This window comes from Echeneis naucrates, chromosome 23 (genome assembly GCF_900963305.1).
Source record: "Echeneis naucrates chromosome 23, fEcheNa1.1, whole genome shotgun sequence".
Lineage (NCBI taxonomy): Eukaryota > Metazoa > Chordata > Actinopteri > Carangiformes > Echeneidae > Echeneis > Echeneis naucrates.
Window position 1 is genome coordinate 7321450 of NC_042533.1, and position 20591 is coordinate 7342040.

Below are 20591 nucleotides of genomic sequence, written 5' to 3' on the forward strand. Positions count from 1 at the left end.
AAGTTTATTCCACAAGCAGAAACTGTCCCCTAGCAAAGCTTGTCACTGGCACCCGAGATGTTTCAGACAGTGACAAATCAGAGCCAAAACTCTCGACAGATAGGCAGCACCAATGGATGAGAGGCTTTTAATATTCAGCATAGGACACCACTCCTCCACACTAAATGCAGGAGATTTGAAGTGTCAGCGTAGGATAGCAAAAAGCAGAAAAGCTTGTCACGGCTGAATTTCAGGGAGAGCAGTAAACACAGCATTTTGGTGGTCTGTTCCTGCACAGACATTTTAGGAGAGATGCTACCTCCTAAGCTGATGCTGGAAGCTGCATCAAATCACTCTGACACACCACTTAACGCCTCTTGTTTGCCAGCCACCACTGAGAATATTCTGTGTGTTGTTGATGTTTGTCAGTATTTGCCCATCTGCTCAGTTTATGTCATTTCCATATAATGATCTGTGGTGTAAATGCATTGGAGTAGTTGACCACATCTAGTTTATAGCTCTATTAGTAATATACTGACTCTTTACAAGGTTAAAACCAGTAAATTATGACTGGACTATCTCAATCCTACTTCACATTTCAGTGAGGAAGTGCCTGTAAGTTATCACACAAATGTTTGCCTAATCCTCCAAGTGTGCAGGGTTTAACAATCAATATCATTATAATAATCTAGAAGGAGTAATATTACAATAATAAAAAATAAATACAAATTTCTTAAAGAATACTCCCACATGCATTAAACCTCTATGGCAAACATGCAAGACATATTTCCCAAATGAGACACAATACTGACAGTTTTGATTTCGATGCTGCTACAGACAATAGTCAACAAATTTTTTTACTCACCTGTGATATAATGTGTTTTTGTTATCGACTAAAACAGACCAGAAATTTGCTTTATTCTCCAACTAAAAAAAAAAAACCCACCAGCTCTTTGGGGTATTAATTTAGTCTATTTAAAAAAATGCGCTGAAAAATTACACATTTGTGAAATATATATTTTTTTCCCTCTCAGTGTGGATATGTGTTAGAAATTGTACCGTCCTCATTCATTAAAATTTAAATAAGATTCTGGTGGTGTTGAGGATTACTGCCAATCATCCTGTCCTGACTCACCTTCAGGAAGGGCGACTCCTCCAGCATGCTGAGGAACTCCGGGAAATAATTACCGACCTCCTCATCCACAGCTCCCACCAGGCTGATCTGTCTCATTGCCCCGGCTCTGTACGTACCATGACTGTATGTTTTCTTCACCTGCAGAAACCAAAGGGGGGGTGGGGGGGGTGGGTGAGAGCCTCATTTGACAATGATATTGTAATGTTAGTCTAACACTCTAGCTAGTGGGCAAGGCTGATTACTGTGGTCAGTCAGCCTTTGTATTTCCAAAGAGAAGGTGTTCACAAGTGTAGTCCAATTCAAATCTGCAGCAAACATTTCAAATTATACTGTCACTGATTAGCAGAGAGCATGCAGACACTATTATATTAAGTGCCTTTGGGTTTCTGTAAATTACCACTATATTATTTGAAACGGTTGCATTCAACCCCATTTTGATTTGATGATTTTGGATCATTATTTACATATCACAGCTTAAGCAAGGGTTATTATAGAGCCTCAATGTCCCCACTGACTTGAGGGAGGTGGTGGTCTGTGGCCATGATCTTCTCTTGGACATTTGGATCAAAATCAAAGCATACTAGATATTGTCAGTTGTGTTCACAATAGGTCAACCCGCTCCTTAAAAAAATTAAATAAATATTGGTACAAAATCTGAAAATAATTTGACATGATTTGGCACAGGAGACAGTCATGCTTCTGCTTTCCTGAAATATGGTGATCCACAAAAATGTCTCTGTGGCCAAGCATCAGAGGTCTTCTGACAATAAATTAGTAGTGACAGACACCTGCCCTGAGACATGCTCTGCTTATATTAAGTTTTCTTATTTACCTTGAATTAAAAGTGCATTTCACTGATTAAGTGATACTCACATTTGTAACCTAAAGTACATGTAAAAATCAGTTGTTCTTAGATTCAGTGTGTTTACCATTACAGCCTTGAACATGTGCTTAATTTTGTACAACTGCAATACAGTGCAGGGGAACACTGTCACTGACATACTTTCTTTAGAAAAATTGAGAACCTGTTAATCATCAATATATAGTGTGGGTGTGTGTGTGTGTGTGTGTGTGTGTGTGTGTGTTTGGGCGGGGGGGGGGGGGGGGGGGGGGGGGGGGGTGTTGTTGCTGGTTTCTGCTCTGCTAGTGTGACTCAACAGACTGTTTGCTGCTCCTCACTTGGCTGACAGAGCGTTACATATGTGTATGTGTGTGTGTGTCTAACACATTCCCCGTACCCTTGGCCATCAAGAGTGTCTTTGTGTGTGCGTGTATGCAGTACGTGCAGCATGTGGCCTGCATGCTGTACTCTTGGCTGATCAGGATGTGTGTGTGTGTCTGTTTTGGCCAGATCCTTGGCTGCATGCCTCCAGTGAGTCACCACTTGACAACAAGGCAGAGATAAAAAGAGGCAGAGGGAGAGACAGATGGAGAGAAAGTTTAGAAAGAGAAGAAACAAATGTGGGAGACACAGAGAAAGCAGACAGATGAAATAAAAAAATGAGGGAGTGAGGACAGAGGTAAGATAGACAGAGGACAATTGAGCAGGAGACATCAGATAAGACTTAAAAGCAGAAGCAAGAAGAGGAGAGGAGGAGAGAGGGCTTGTGACAAGGAGGGGGGAAAGAAATGAAGGCAGGTTAGAGAGCATGGGGGTGGGGGTGGGGGGGTAAAGTAATGGAGTAACGAAGACAAGAACAATGAATTGGAAAAAGACTGTGGGGGATGATAAGCTTGGCAGCTCCCAGGTGTGTCCTTGAGCAAGGCACTAAATCCCAAAACGGCTGCTCCAAGGCCATTCATGCAAGACCAGCAGCTCTCAGGTGTGTGGATGTGTGTTCCAGCTATTTCCCCCAGGATGTTGCTGTTAATAGGGATGTTTTCTTGGTGGTGTTATGTGGTTTTTATATGTGCTGGTAATAAGTAGAGATTGACCATAAAAACAGGATTATGAGGGTCAACGACAGTGAAATGCTATCTTAAAGTTGAGATCAAAACAACTCATCACCACAGGCAAGATTATGTGGGACAGCCAATTATAGGCCTTCATGATCAGCTTTGATCACTGTCATGTTTACGATGTATTGAAATATCTCAACTGTGTATCTACTTTTAACTCTGTAGCTAGGAAGCAATTTAAGATTATCGATTAATCATTAATACAATTAACCATAACAGCCACTATACAGTTCAATTTCAAATTAGAAAATATTTTAAAATACCTTCTGCATTCTTCAGGAGCCCAAATTAACAGTCAATTCACTATTCAAACTATTCAATTTACGATTGAAAGGAAGGAAAAATCGTTCCAAATGTTAAGAATAAAAGATCAATCAATAATTGACTGACTAAATAATAACTGGATCATTTAAACTCTAAAGTATTAAAGCAGCCCATCTGCACTACAGATGTGAAGTAACTAGCTGCTTATCTGTATTTATTTAATCTACGATAAATGAACAAAATGAATCATGAATCAGTATTATGATAGTCAACAGTGTGATATCTTCATTAGATGATGATGATGACTACATGCTTTAAATACCCACTCACACATATTAAATTTTCAACTGCCTAAGTCAATGACCAAGATACTGAGAGGAAACTGTTAGCGTGGATTGCTTACAAGTACTTGTGCCTTTTCTTCAGCTATCATGACTGTATACATTCATCTTTCTGCATTTTTGGTTCGTGCTTGTGTGTTTGCACATGCATAATTTAACTGTAGAATAACCCCCACGCTCTTTGCAAAGAGAATAGTCCCTCATTATCACAGGAAGAGTATTAGGAGACACCTCTGCTTCAAATAAACAAATAAATTTAACAGTCAGGGTTTCACAGATGCAAATACACACACACAGCTTGACTACATGAAGTGAAGGCAAACAGAAGGAAACAGGAAATGTGACAGACTTCCTCTGAGCAGTTCTCTTCAAGATGCTCCAGTCCTTCCTCACCTCTGTGTACGTGCATATTAACACATCCTGAGGTTAAATTTGTAAAAACAACTAACCAACATCATATTTATGGTTTCTAACACGACTAAACTTTATAATGAGCTTTTTATGAAAATGATACAAAAAACACTATGTAATCAAACAAGTATAAAAATAAATAATCTAACAGCATCCAAATCTAGTGCAATTCATTTGTGTTTCATGTCTAGACATTCCCAAGATTAAAAAGCTACCATTATTATATATAATTATCAGAACTGCCATCTTTCCAGTGCTTTCACTTTCTTTGGCTAAAAGCAGTATATTTTTAACAGCTCATCTCCCTCCTTTGCTGCTTCCTACTTGCAGATTATCTATTTTTCTCTTGTCTGTCAGCATCTCCATCTCCTCCTCTGCCGCTTTCTCTGATAATACTGGCAGCCCCAGTGGGAAGCATATTAGATCAAGTCTTTCTCTTTCCTGCTCTCTTTTCCGTCTCTGGTTCACCCGCTTGTTAATTCTATAACAAGTTTTCTTTCCCGTCCTGTCAACTCTTCTTTCACTCCCTCTGGTAGAGTTTATACCAGGACATGATGTTACTCTGTCTGGCCTCTGCACACCTTTCTGCTTCTTCCTCTCTTTGCAATGTGTCACTCTTTCTAACATATTATGCCCATTCAGTCTCCAGAATGCTAATTCAACTGGTCTATTACTGTGTCTGTGTCACAACAAAGCTTCTGGCTGCTGACTGGTGCTTCAAACACAATTGCTCACACGTTTCTTACATAATCTCACCCACGAAAGGAAGCATTTGAATGCACAAACACATTCTGAAAAGTTTGTTTCTGGTTTATTTGCTCTTTGACAAACAGAGTTGACTCAAGGATAGTGTCTCATCTTTGTCATTGCGGCAAAGTTCAAGTGTCTAATGCTACACCAAAGTCTAGGTTTGATTTGTAAACATAGTAACACATCATCTGGAGGCCAAGTCCAAAAATGGTGCCTCCAGCTTAGAGCATATCAAAGTCAAGGCGGTTGGAGCTGGGGTCAGATAAGATTAAACTGATGCAAGCAAGACTTGCTTTTTGTCAAACAGAGAGCACAGGTTAAACTCAGGGGATTTCCTGGAGACTAAGAACTAGCTATAGTCTTGGGTCATTCCTATAATAACCCATAATCAGCACACTAGAAAATATTTTGTATAGTGGTTTAGTACATTATTTTGTATTATCTGACCTTTAGATTCTTACATCTAAATTAAAATGTTTACCCAACAAAATTAAATTGTTGATTCACAACATTATTTTATATATTTAATGTAATTATTTATTAATTAATTTAATTTAATATAATTATTTATTATTTATTTAATTTAAATAATTTGAATAATTAATTACATTAATAAGTAAGTTCTTTCAGAATCCATTACACAAGTCATACTAAATATATATTTCTGAACAACATGATTAGAGCAAATTATCTGTTCAGAAAATCTCTATGGATGATAAAAAAATTAATTCCTGAAATGCAGAGTGCTTCAGTGTTTCCATGGGAATATACTCAGATGTGATACATATTAGGTTGCATCATAAGTTAAGATTGAATTAATTGTATACATATTCAATGTGATACGTTTCCAAATTTATCAAAGAAATAGTTTGCAAACTTTGTTTTCTGCTACACATGCTGGATGTTAGCCACATAAGAGCATTTACAACAATTCCCCACATGTAAACTGGCTATGAGTGTGCACACAAGCACAAAGAGTCCACAGTTAAAAACAACAAAACACAGTCTGTTCTTTGGCTTTGTATTAATCTTCTGGTGCTGTAACTCCATTATTACACACAGTTACTGAGCAGGAAAGGCCAAATTACCTCAATGTCCAATCACATCATATATTGCCTGTCGTTCTGTACTTGCACTGAGGAAATGGAGTGCTGTAATCTCTTATAATCCTCACCAGCAGTGAAAATGCCTTTAGTCAGGTGCTGAATATAAAATACTTCAAGGATTTTGATAATCAAAAACATACACACAGATCTTTGTCAGTGGCAGTTACATAGACAGACCGTTCACACACACAAGTTGCAAATTTCTTTCCTTCTTTTCCTTTCCCTTCAACACTTTTGCACACATACCAAAAAGCAGCAGTGAGCAGAACATGAGAAAAGAAACATAAAATATGCACCATAAACTCTTACTTGTGTGTGTGTAAATATGCAAACGTGTATGCTGACATTTATGTGTGTGTGTGTGTGTGCGTGCGTGTAGACTATATGTCGACTTCCCAAGGTCACTGCTGAAAGCTAGGAGAGAGGAAAAAAATTAACAAGACCAGTGGACAATGACGTTAGCCCTGCAAAGAATTCTACTCTTAAAGGGACAGCTTAGGGCACAGGTTTGAAGGCAAAACGCCACCTAGACAACAGACAATTTAGGTGTGTAATTCATTCTTTTAATTTATTCAGAATCACACAGAGATCAGGTATGTTTTTGTGGAGGCAAAACTGGCCAAAAAACACAGACAAACAAATAAAAACATTATGAACGTTTCAGGATCAGATAAAAATGGGGGGGGGGGGGGACTACTCCCCCTGTAGTGTCCCTACACACACCCACAGTCACATAGTGGAGTAGCCAGTGTTGTCTGTGCTTGCATTGAAGAAGAGAAGACCGTAGCTCAATACAAAGCCACTCAGGAGGCTTGAGGCAACAAAAGGCTTTTCATCTTTGAACTACAGACATGGGACGACTCTAGAGGTCTAACTGTGTCACTATGCACAGAAGAGACAATCCAGATAGACACAACCAGCACACACACACTTCTTGTTTTTCCAGTTGCCCTCAAAGGGCCATGTAGTCGGCTGAATGGTGGAGTGAGAGGCATCAGACTACAGCTGTTCCTGTGCTTGTTTGTGTTTTTGAAAGGCAAAAAGAAAAATAAGTTTTTTGTTGGGTTGACTCTCTAACCTGACTTGTTGTGAGCTTGTCACCTGCCTGACGGCAGCCATCTCTTACAGTCACTATCTTTCCATATTTCTTTCTAATCTTTCTGCACTTAAATTTCTTTAAATAAACCTCTATTCTCAACTTTGTTTCTTTATTTTTCCACTCCCACTTTCAGCATTTTGCCCTCACTCCTCTCAAGTGTTTTCTTGCGTCCTATTTCCTTTCATGCCCTCACTTCAGCTGTGCCTTCTTAAGATTCTATCACTTCAACCAAGGGTGGCCTGCCTCTCATTTAAAAAGTTGTGATTTGGTCTCAACAATCAGACATCAGTATAAATGCCAAAAGCTGCTTAGTGCTTGACAGATGGAGGCAGACACTTAAACCAGATGGTTAAAGCTACAACAATACGACTTTTTATCTACACACAGCAGCCATTAGGTCCTCTACTCTTCTTTCCTTTCTCCACCACCCCTTTATCCTTTCCCTCGGTTTGTATTTTTTCCTTTTTTCTTACTGAAACCACCCACTTCATTCATCTCCTGAATTTCCTGTCCCCTACTCCCCCCTTCTTATATGCTTTCCATTACACATTTTTAAGAAAAAAAGTGCTGCTTACTTCGGCAGAAGATGGGAAGTCAGTGTACTCATCTTATCATTTCTTGAACCGTGACCATGTATGCAAAATACTGATCCAGAGACTAGCAGCCATTCATAAAATTGACAGATAAAAAGTAATTCACTATGCATGTATGTAAAGGCTATTTTCATAGATCACATTCACATGTTCTCTAGCTTATCCTCAGCCTCTTTGTGTGTGATTGTGTCAGACTAACCTGAGAGTAGAAATTAGCCATAGTGGTAGTTTCTATGTCCTTCTTTCCCAGTATTTCCATTTTGACTGGAGCTGATGGGAACTTGGCTGAGAAGTAGTCCAAGAAATCAGGCAGGTAGCTGGCTTCTCCGTGGACAATTCCCATGACATAATGAGCGGCCTGAAAAACAGTAAAAGTAAAATTATTAATATAATGTTTTCATTTTAATTCAGCTGAAATTATACTGCAGCTTCACTGGACAAACCAATAATCTGGTATTATATTATTTTCACATTTATGCTGTACCTGGGATGAGTCCTCACTAAATGACAACGTGACAAACTCCTGGGCAAATCTCTGCCTCTGGCCCATTGAAAGGGAGGAGAGCTGTGAAGTGTAGGCGTGGGCCACTAGTGCCCCTCCGTTAGGCTGGTGCTCTATATGGATGTAAGGTGCAAACTCCAAGCCTGCTATGCCAGGATAGGTGCAATGCTCTTCTTGTTTGCCTGTCAAAGGGAGTGGGGATGGAGAATTGGGAGTGTCGCAAAGAGGGGCATTAAAGAAGGGTTTTGTGGCTGGAGCAGGAGAGATGGGCAGGTTGTGTAATGTTTTGTTGTTAGGCGAAGGGCAAACTGGAAGTGGAGACTTGAACGGGGACAGGGAGTTGTGTGTGGGCTCGGAGGCTGAGGAAGAAGTTGGAGATGAAGAAGAGGGAGGGAGAAGCAGGCCAGCGCAAATGGTTTGGCAGGAGCGGTGGTACATCTTCACTCGTTTGTGCTTCTCCCCCTCTTTGTGTTTCTTCTTCTTTTTCTTCTTCACTTTTTTGATTTGCAACTCCTCTGCATTGATTTTTGCTTTCTCTTTTTCATCTGGACATTGGTTGAGAGAGAGAAAAAAAGAATCTTTTTATTTAGAGAAAACAGACTTTTTGTAGGATGGAGAAAACCTAAAAAACAAAACCAAAACAATCAATTGACACTTAATTTTGTGAAGCCTTGAACTGAGTGCAGACATAATCCTTCCAAGATTTGAACAACAAACCAATATTCCTTGCTGTAAAAATGGACTTACAGAAATAAATTACTGATCTGTTAAAATAAATATACAGTAAAACATAATCTTCTCTCCCAGATTGTTGTATTGATTTATTTATAGTTTCTTAATCACCAAAACAAACCGATATCAGATCAAATTCCTATTGCAAAAAACGAGAAATGAGTCCTAACAATTTAAAGCAGCTTAGACAGATGAGTCACAGCTCTTCCCAGATGGTGAGCATCTCCAGGGGTACACACATAAAATAAATTGAAGAGCCCTGAAATGGAATCCCTTGAGAAAGGCAGATATGACTAAGCCAGGAAACAAGCTTTCGAGTGGCATATCTGAACAGAGATAATACTGTATATGGTAGTCCATCTCCTAAATGCCCCAGGCGGGACAAAGTGGAACAGGCAAATTTATGCGTGGTGCTACTGTATGCCTTTGACTGTGAGTGTGTGTGTCAGAGCTGTCCGTGTTGATTTACAAACATGTTGGTGGTTCATCCCTTCCCAGCAGTTCTGTAAACAAGATATATTTACTGCATGTGTGTGTGTGTCTGTGTCAGTTTGTGTGGGTGTGCATGCGCACATACATATGATAGAGGTGCTGCTGCCTCAGCATAATTTCAACATCAGCCATTATCTCATTCACGCACACATATAAAAACACCTTCTGCCTAGTTTGTACCCCACGCACGTTCAACACAACATGAGACAGGAATGAGACAGAATGAAAAACAGAATGAGAGAGAGAGCAGCAAAGAGAGCAACAGAAAGAGAGAGAGAGAAAAGGTATTTGGAGTACAATACCCAGGCTACTAATCCAAAAGCTCCTTAACCCACAAGTCAACCCTCCCCCAATTCTGTCTACTCATACACACATAAATGCATTAACACACACATGCACACCACTCACAGAACAGTAGCACAATATGGGAAAAGTACTTTATGGGTGATATGTTTGTTTGATATTACAACAATGATATGAAATGCAGTCACAGAAGTCCTAGCATGCAATTAGACTATCTCACACTGCATATATAGAGTAAAAACCTGTTTGGTTTCCTGGGGAAAAAGGATTTTAATCTTATTTTCAAATTACAATAATAACAATGTCTGCATATCATTTATTCAGTAACACCACCATTTGTTTTGGTTTTCCCCAAAGAACTACAGTCTTGAATTCTGTTAAACATTTGTAATTATGTTGTTGCATGCAGGCGTTCAACGTACATGTTCATTGTTGTAGATGTTTTGCATATTTTAATTATAGTTTATTTATTTATTTATTTATTTTTACATAATAGACAGTTATGATGAGTTTAAGGTCAGATGAAGCGCCAGTCAAATTAATGCGCACAGTTTCATTGGCGGTAAAGAAGCCAGAGTGACGGAATAGCTGCTTGCTCCTTATTGATTTCCTATTCATGTTTCCTTTGGCTGCCCCTCTCTCTCTGCCACCCTGTTCAATTGTCAACTTAACACTCTCTCACTGATTAAATTTCTAGCTTTCCCTCCATCTCTCTGGCAGTCCAAACATTTGCAAATTTAACAATCTGTGATTAAATGACTCACTCACTGGTCTCTGAACTCTGATTCAATATCCCACGCAGTGTTACTCTATAATCGTAAACACACATGATTAAATACTATGCTTTCTCGCAGGATGACTTGACACACACTGTCTCTTTCTCTCTGCCTCTCCCAAGTCCAACCTTTTCATTACTCCAAAGTTTGCACTGAAAGTGACAATTTTCATCTGCAGTGACTGGCTATGGTATGTGGGCAAAATGTCACATTGTGGTCATGACACACCAGCAAAGGGACATTTGAAGTCTGACCTGAGCTTTACAACAAATCAAATCAGTCAAAATAAACATATGTGGCACGTCTGTTGAAAAAGGTCAAGTTTCAAAGATAAAACAGCCACTGTTTGGGGAGCTACAATTCAGTGGCCAAACTCAGATTACACTAGCAGAGATGATGATTACATCACAGCACTCTGCAAATAATTCACCACTGTCAAAAACGTGGCAGTGAAACTCACCACATATTTATCAAATGTAAACAACGGAGGATAGACATGCAAAAAGTAGAGCCAGACAATGGCTGATGGACACGTAGACTGATGGCAGTTATCACCAGTTCTATAGGATGCAACTTTCTGCATATTTATCCCTTCTGCGTTCACATTCAAGGTTAAATTATATCCAATGTATTAGTGTTTAGGATTTTTCACTAGAGTACTTGATCTGGTATACAGTGAAGTTTACATTATGTTAAGAAATAACTTTGGCTCATTTATGTAAATTAAAGGGGACCGAAAAAAGTTTTCTTAAATCCCTAATATGCCCTGGATGATTTCCTAATCATCACACATTTATTTTGGATTTGCTTGCTAACCTGACAGACTGTTAAACAGAAACGGATGAAAACAAAACAGGGGTAGACAAAAAGGAGGAGAGAAAGAGAGAGAGCGGGACGGCAGAAAAAGAGTAGTGCTGTAAAGCTGGATCACAGGCGACACTGATCAGGCCTGACACTCACATTTTTTAATCCTGGCTACCAGATGAACAAGGTAGTACACACACATACAAACACACAGCATCAGGAGGTCAGACCACACACCCCAAGTCAGATTTCTGTGTGTGAGGAGCAGCAGAGTTCAAATTCTCAAAAAAAAAATTAAAAAATAAATAATAATAACAATAATTAAAGGAGTCACTACAGCTGTCTGACTCTGGGAGTTCTCCCACCACACTGATACTGTTCTATATTGGGCCTTTTATGTCAAGTGCAGAGTATTAGAATTTTTTTCCCTCAACAGCAACGGCGATGCTGAGCAGTTGCATTTGCTGCTGGTACATTACAAACATAATGGTGATTTACTGTACAGCACCCTGTGTAACTAGGCCATGTTTGGCTACATAAGCAGCAGGTTTTCTACTGAGCTAAAATTCATGCTGAGGTCCAATATGGTGCACTTGCATGAGTCTCCATTTCTAAATAGATTGAATACAATAAATGTTTCCAGTGATGGTCTGTATTAATAGCTGGTTTCTGAGAGATGTGTCCTACTTTCATTGTACTGCACATTTTTCAGCATTATGATCATGTAATTGTCTTTGTTTTTAACTGCATTCCATGAAAAGTGACAGAAAGGACAATGGAGAGAAATGTAACAAGTAGGCTGTGAGGACACATTAACACATTTGATTTCCTCTGTGCTCTCACACTGACAGTCTAGAAAACACATCAAGTAACAATATCAAAACACAGGACAAACCAATTTTAATACAAAAAATTTGATTTCATATTGTATGCTTTTAAAATTATGTGCTGATGCCCTAAAATGTAACCAAGTCAAGCAAAATGCCTATAATATTTCTAAATCAAACGTTATTGATGGAATGACATAGCTCTATGACTGAAACAACCAACAGTCAGTGATTGGAAAATATCTCGACAATCTTGAAAAAAACTCTTCTCAACGCAACATCCAAACAGTTACAGTTACAAATCTTAATTTTTCACGACTTGTAAGAGCAACAAGAGTATTTAGGACTACAATACTAGAATCTCCATAACATATAAGCAAATCCTTCCACTGATAAAAACCATAAACTGCGATAGAGACCCTCAGAAACAAGAATGTAGATCTTCAATGGAGCATTTTTTTTAAGCTAAAGTATTTCCTTTGATTTGATTGAACTGAATGTTTTTTGCTTTGGGGAAGTGATCTGAAGACATCACCATTGGCATAGGGATGAGCTTTGTTCACCATTTTTGACATTTAAGAAAAAAAAAATAAAATACAACTTAACTTCAATCAAGCTTAAATGATGTGAATATTCTCATTATCAACAAGTGGGTTAGGGTGTGCGCTTCCACCAACCTTTAACTGGCTGTTTGACCTCTCCGTTCTCCCTCTTGATCTCATTCATGACTTTGTGCTTCTTTTTCTCCTTTTCTCTCTCTCGGTCTTTGACCTTCTTCTTCTCCCTTTCCTCTGCCTTATCCTTGGAGTGCTCTGAGGAAGAAGAAGAAAGTTTAAGCAAAGTAACTCACATTTACTCGCTCGTGAAAGCACAACACACTTCAATTTAGTTCTGAAACCTCTGAAGTGAACTCTTGTCATGTTGCCGTTACCCTTAACTTTTCCTTCATCATGCTGGCCTTCCTCCCACAGCATGTTTGACTTCTCCTCTCTGCTACAATATATTCATCTGTCCACCGCAGCCTCTTGCCTCATCTCTGATGTTTCTTCAAGCGGTGTAATGACCTTCCAATTCCCTTTAAGACTGCAGCAGCCACTCTGCAACTTCCCTTATAACCTTACAGCCATCTCATCTGGACACACATTGTGTTTCTACTCATCCCTCTTTCGTGTTCTGCCTTTACTTGCTTCAATGTGCTCTTGTTTTAAAAGGCCTAAAAAATTCCATTGATTAATTTTATTTCCTCTTCCAATGCTTCCCTGTCTGACAGAATAATTTGAGATTTGAGGAATTATTGCAGCACGAGGAACCGGAGTACACTCAAATGCAGCACTCATTGCAAAAACTGTGAATGAGCGCATCAGTTTAAAATGTAAATATCATAACCTCACACAAACCCCTTCAGCTGTTGGAGTGCTTTCTGAAGCTCAAGGCATGTCTGACTAGAGTGCACACATTTTTTTCTGCAAACCTACTTCTCTCATCTCCAGCTGAACTGAGAGAAACCTCACCTTTTTTTAAAATGACTTTCATTTTATCATCTCCTTTATTCTGTTCCTTTGATTCTCTATTTCCTTTCATATACCCATAAAGAAATTAAAGAGAAAAAAAATGCCTTTATTTTTCCCACATTTGTTCTTTTGCCTTTGCTTTTTTTTTTTTGTCTTTTTCCAAAGAACTTTTTTTTCTTTGAACTCAGTCATATCCATCATTAAAAGGAAACTGTGTTTTCAGACTGTGCGCTCTCCTGTGGATGTGAAGAGTGGGAAAGTGGGGTTGGACTCACTGTTTGCAGGATCAAAGGAGAAAATGCTTTGAAAGTAAAAGGGTTTAAAGGAGCAGAGGAAGAATTTGAGTTACATCGATACACTCTTTTGAATAACACTTTTTTTTTTTAAATACCTTGGTATTTTAAACTTCAGAAAGATTGTTTTCTTTGCTACTTAGTATGCAGGTATTCATTCATTCATTCATTCATTCACCTGTGGTTAGGAATAGGAATGCCAAAAATGTTAGCAAACCATTTTAAGAACCATGCAGAAAAAAAAAAAAAAAAAAACACAAGACACTGAAAAAAAATAAAATTCAAAAAATTAAAAACATCAGTTTGGCTCTACAGGAAACTGCTGACTAAAGAGGAACCATTTACATCTAGTACCACATATATATAAATGTATCAGACCATATCAAAGTGTTAATTAACATTGATAACATACAGTGGCCATCTAATGGCTTCGGGGACAGCTGGGTCACAGGTTCAAGGTCAGTATGTCCATCACTTAAAAAAAATGTTCATTAAAACTAAATGGTGATTTTGACAGAGCACCCACACAAAACTAGAGAAAAGTGTGAAGGAATGAGAAATGAATGAATGAATGGATCCAAGAAATTGTAACTTATCGACTGTCTTGCTGTCTTGCAGCCGCCAGTTTTCAGGGGGAACACAGCAGGTGGCTTTCTCTCTTTGGATGATCACAGAGAAAAATCAATTTGAAAGATAGGAGGGCCAGAAGCAGGTAGTTGGTAAACTTCAGCAACACCTGAGCCCACTGGCATCAACATTTTTAGAGCTGTGGGGTGGGGGAATTAAAGACTTAATATGATGTGTATATTCAGGGTGTATGGTGGAGATACATACATCCCTTAATTATATGTCTGTCCTCAGCAGCTTTGCAAATATTAAACTGAGGACACAAGGGAGGGAAAAATGGGTTTCTCAGGTTTTATTTATGTTTTTATGATCAAAACAATGTCAACAACAATACATGTCCCATTCAGTGTGACAGGAAAATGAAATACCAAATAAGAAGAAATTGAGTGAACTATTTTTTCATTCAAGCTCCTGCTATTCCCGGCAATACCTGTTGTAACATGAAAGGCTTCAAACCTGTGAGCAGAAAAACAAACTATTTGCCTTTTTACAGTTTCTTTTTTAAATATAAACTGCTTGTACTCTAATCTGTGATTTACATGATAAATCTGACGAAAATGCCAATAATAATCAGGTTTAAAGATAATCAATTTAAATAAATACTTAATTTCATATAATTAGAAGATCAGATTGCACGTAAATACATTGGGTGCCAACCACTGGTCCAACAGCGAGGCACTTTGCCTATAACAGCTAAATCTTGAATACTGGATCAACTGGACAAATCCTGTTCCTTTTTGTTAGTGAATATTTACAGTAAGTGCACTTCTTCGTCACCACCCTTGTCTTTGTCCACTTGTTCATTGTACTTTTTGTCAGAATCATGTCTTTTACTGCAGTATCAAACCTTACTGCCTCATCACTGCCTTCAGCCTCAGTCCAACAGCAAGACCACCAGTGCTATCACTGGGATGATGTGATACTCTTTGGATGTTGGTAGGGAAATTCCTTCCCTCCAAGAAGGTCAGAGCAAAGTTCAGATTCTCAGCAGTGGTCTGCAAACTGGCAGCACTCATTCACTTGCTCCAAATTATTCTTCTTCCAGCAGCACCTTAACATTTTAATCCTTCAAATAATTTTGCTCAGGGTCAATGTGGGTATACATCTTCATGTTCATATACTGCCTTGAAGCTACTCTGTATAATTGCAATCTCCTGATGCTGGCCATTGAGAAGCTCACAACAGCAATTAGAGGTTCAATGTCTTGGTCAAGAGCAGCACAATGAGACTGTTGACAGAGTACTATTCTTTATTTCACTAAAGGTTGATTCCTGCTGAGTCTCCATTTCTCTCAGTCATGTCTATAATGGATTCTTGAGATCCGGTACAATCTGTTTACAAGACAAGTGTGTCTGATAGGGAGAACAGCAGAATGAGACATGTTGTTGGCCTATAGATTTAAAACACTGACTGCAGTGGCTGTTGAGTGCATGCCATGACTTCTTAAACTGCATGTTTCTAATCTATGCTCCCTGCACACGTCGAAACACTAACACATGTGACATTTGGATGAACCAGCCAACTCAAACATGCAGAGATTTCAAGAAACAGCTTTGATGTGATGATGAAACCCACAAAAGCAAAAACAAAAAACTAACACTGTACAAAGTACAAAGGCCATAAAGGAGATGGTCTTAAAAATGAAAAATGAAAAAACATTTAGATTTTGGTATTGTGATAGTGAACAAATTTGACACAACTGTTTTTTAGGAACTGATAAAATGTGTGTTTATCATAAATCAATTCACCATATGCCAGAATGCATTTGCAATTTTATTACTGGTTTGATGTCAATTATGTCTCTGAATGGTGAAGAACAATAATACTGAGCCACAAGTATGTCAATTGCACACAACAGTCCTTTATCTTATAAATATAAATTGCTATTGATGAAAGTGATGTGACATTTATGTATCCTATAAAGAATATATCAAGCATATATTCTTTATCTTTTGTTTCGATATACCTTATAAACAGGATTATTTAATTTGGCTAGATTTGAGACAGTTACATTGAAAGCTGTATTCTAAATCAAATGATTAAATTTGACTTTCTTTCAATGCCTTATGGTAAACTGACAACTATTTAGCAGGTTAAATTTTGTGATCTTTCAGTTGCACAGAAAACTGGTCCTACTCAACTAAAAACTAAATGTAGGTGGCTGATTCAGTAATGTGGTTATATCTGCTGTTGATGACGGAGTCGAGGTCTCCTTATAAAAATGTAATAATAAAGGATTGAGGAGTAAAGCAAATTGCAAAAGTGGTGGAATGAAAAACAACATGTTTTGCATGTCCAAATAAAAAAAACATGGAGTATCTGTCTGTTTCCCATACAGCCCGGGGTTAGACAGGGGGGCGTGGTGCGCTACCAAAACAACACTTCCACTATAATGGCGGGCGCCTGTCATATTGTTATGACAGCAGTATGTAGTTTTGATGCATACAAAGCTCCAAAAGCTCCATTAGGGAGCGCAAGTATTAGATGTGCGTTTATGTTCCAGAAATATTAACAATTTACCCAAAAAGCTGCTGTTCTGTCAGAGTTCATTTTACGTTTCGATGGTTGATAATATGTTATAAAGAATACATCGCGTGAACATACTGTTGGACGAACATGATTAAAACGCGCCACATTTATCAATAAGACGTGACGACGTCACAGTTCCGCAGCAGCCCGCGAGCGGACGGTTCTGATGGCCGGGTCGCGCGACCGCTGCCCCGGACCGTCGTCGAGGAGCTCGAGGGTTCACGAGCGGGTGAGCAGGCGACCGAAGCGAAATCCGCTCCGCCCGGTGTAAACACTTCCCAGAGCAGACAAACGTGGAGCGAAGTGAACCCCCCACCCGGTTCCGCTGGCTCGTACACAGCAGATAATGTTGCTTTTTGAACGGCAGCTAGTCCGAAAACAGGACTGTCCGAGGCGCAGCAGACGACAGACGAACTGCACACAGAGAGCCACATGTTCAAATCCCGAGCGGGCCAAGTAACTATAAAAGGACAGGGCTGCTGCCTACCTATAATAAACACGGCTCAAACTTCATGAATTTGTGCCAAATTATAAGCCATTTCCGACCGGAGAGGATAGGTTGTGATGGCCTACCTTTGGGTGGCAGCGTGACCTCCCCATTTTCTCTCCTCACCGCAGAAATGTAATTAAATCTGCCGATGTCGTCGCTGTTACTAACGTCGCTCCCGGGTCCTCCGGGTCCTCCGGGTCCGGAGGTCACCATCAGTCTGTGTTTCTTCTTCTCTTCTCCGCCTCCTTTCGCCTTCTCCCTCTCCTTCTCCCGCTTTTTATCTTTGCTCGGTTTCTTGGCTTTGGAGGAGGAAGGCGCTTTGTGGAGGAAGAAATCGCTCTGTTTTAAGACTTTGTGTGTGTTTGTCGGGGTTGGCATCGGAGGGTTGCCGCCGCTCGTCCTGACCGGACTGAGGCTCCACGGAGCCGCGCCGCCGCTGCCATAACTCTGTTGCTTGGTGGGCTGCTGGAGTTTCTCTCTGCCGCCGCCGTTGCCTCCCACTCCCGCTTCCCTGCTGAGTTTTTTGGGTTTAACGCTCCTCTCCTCGGCTCGGACCTTCTTGGGCGGCGGCGGGTTGAAATCCCGGGAAGACTGGGGGCGGTTGTCAGGGGCTCCCTTCGCCTCGGTCGGCTTGACGAGCGGGCTTTTGACGGAAGCGACAGCGGGGGCTACTGCAGTGGCCGCAGCTCCGGTGAGGTTAACGGAGCCCAGCGAGTCAGCCATCTTGAGGCTTCTCTCTATTTACTCCCTTCCCCTAACGGCCGCTGCTGTTTCTTTACGCGACGTGCGAGCAGGCAGCGGAGGGGCGGGGTCGACGCTTGATTGACGGGTGGACGGGCAGAGGGCGGGACTAAGGCTTGACTGACAGAAGGAAACGAAAAACTGGAGGCGGGGCTTAGCAGCTGTGTATAATCCATTGTTATTTTATAAAACAATACTCCAAATATATATATTTGATTCATGACTGTATTAGATGAGAGTTGAGCCACTTGTAACCACTTTGGACACTGTTGGGCTTTTCACTTCATCTGATCGTATATTCCTTATGTAAAATATTAGTGTTTGACTGAAAGATATTCAGTAGTGTTGGTATAAAACAGAGGAATGGACTCAAATGTTTATCAAAGTGAAGACTCAGAGCGTTTTATTATGTTAAAAATAATTCCACTTTCCAGTTTGAATTTTAATATTTTGGACATCCATTTAGTTCTGGTCTCAGAACTAACATTTCATCAGCCTTAGTTGAGTTTTCCCAGTATTGAATTGGCACCAGCACTGTGCAGGCTAACTGCTGGCACTAAAGAGTCCAGTTCTTCAGATGAGTCCCCAAACGACTGAACATGTGGTAGGAGAGAGGAGTGGAAAGGGAAATATTCTGATTGAAGAGATAACCATTCCCTCTTTCATCTAATCTTCTCAGCTGGATGAGTTTATCACGCTCACACAGAATGCTTCATTTTACAGTGTCACAGATCCTCCAGGGTTGTCTACACTTTGATTTCTTGAGATGAAAACATTTTCTTCATTCCAGACTGGTTGGCTGACCTCTCTCAGCACAAGGCTTGACAGTATGTGACGGCCAATCGTGAATATGAAACATGATTAGCAGCTGCACAATAAGGATTGTGAGGCTGCAAGTGGACATAAACATTATGACAAGATTATTGTATGATGCAAGCCAGAAGGGGAAATTTAATGTGCGTGTGCAGCAGCAGCTCTCAGGCATCACTGTGAAGTGACAGTGTAAACTGTCAGAGTCAGCATCTGCTGTATAAAACTAATTCACCTAAAATTAGTCTATTCTATTACATTTTACATTCAAGGCCATAAAAATAGAGACAGAGACAGTTTTCTTTTTCTTCAGACGCAGCGCAGCCTCCTGCTACACTCAACACTGATTGGCTATATTTATAAGCCATTACATAACACGTTAAACTGCTTCATGGTAAAAATGAGGTGACCCAGTTAAGACAGCAACCTGGCTTAATTTATACTAGACAGTGTGTGTGTCTGATAGTGAATATTCATACTGACAGGAGATGATCAGTTGTCAAAAATGCAAAGGCGTCTGAGTTTTTAATCAAAGTTATATCAAAACTAGTCTACAGCATAGTAAATTAAAATCTAGTAGAAGCCTGCATTTAAAATTATTGTGGGATAAACTTTGAAGAAATATAGTGCATCATTTAACTTAAATACTGAAATCCTTAAAGGATACAAGTCTTCGTCTTTATACAGGCATGTTCAACAGTTACAATTACTTTAAGACCTTTAAGTGTTTTAACTGTTCACTGTTCTGGTTTGTTTCCTGGCCCACTGCACTTTGGTGTTAGATCGGCTGGCCAGTCAGGCCGCTCTGGTCTAAATAGAATAGATGTTGTTGGTACATACAGCCCACTATCATTCACATTTATGGAAATGTTTTGCGTAGATTTGCAAATCAATACTCTCATAAAGCCAACGTCAGACATGCATAAACCAATTCTCTAGCTAGAGTCACACATGAAATATTACTGAGCGTGTATTGCATTGTATAATTAACCCAATATGAGCGTTGGCTACATGTGATCACCAGCAAATAATTACAATATGCATGCCCACCTGCTGCTCTTCTCTATGTGTGAAAAGTGAATACAAATGTGAAACCCTCAAGGTCTCTGTGTAAGACAGTGAGCAAATGTGTGTTTATACCATCTGTTATGATTAATTAATTGTCATATTAGTATGCGTGTGCGTACGTTTGGTTCGGCTTATCTTCCAGGTGTGTAAGAGAGGCTCTCCTGTTGTGACAACCACCCTCTGCACACACACATCTGATGCTTAGTAGTTCATTTTGAAGGCAGTTGTGATTGACATTATCAGATTATAGATTTTAGCCAGTGGGAGACAATTTAATTATTCTACTTGCTGTGGCTTTGGAGCCAAGTCAAAGTGATTTATGAACCATTTGACAGGTCTACATCATAAATTAATAGTGTATTGGTACACACACAGACTCCCTCAAAAAACATCTACACAAACTTCTTGTTACATCATCAAGCACAAGTAAAGAAGAAAGAGGCGCAATA

General features: G+C 39.6%; 1 protein-coding gene across 2 annotated transcripts in view; it reads right to left on the bottom strand.

Annotated features, from left to right (window-relative positions):
* LOC115036829 (round spermatid basic protein 1-like protein) overlaps positions 1–18297 on the bottom strand; it is a 29593-nt gene extending 11296 nt beyond the window's left edge. For both annotated transcript variants that reach the window (XR_003840433.1, XM_029495194.1), the window contains exons 1-5: positions 17607–18297; positions 12751–12885; positions 8122–8684; positions 7837–7995; positions 1115–1252 (exon numbers count right to left, since the gene is read on the bottom strand). Coding sequence is in view for 1 of the 2 variants with exons in the window: in XM_029495194.1 (XP_029351054.1) it covers positions 1115–1252; positions 7837–7995; positions 8122–8684; positions 12751–12885; positions 17607–18246 (1635 nt within the window). In the remaining variant the exon portion in view is untranslated. The remainder of the gene's footprint in view (positions 1–1114; positions 1253–7836; positions 7996–8121; positions 8685–12750; positions 12886–17606) is intronic.
* Positions 18298–20591: the final 2294 nt, after the last annotated feature.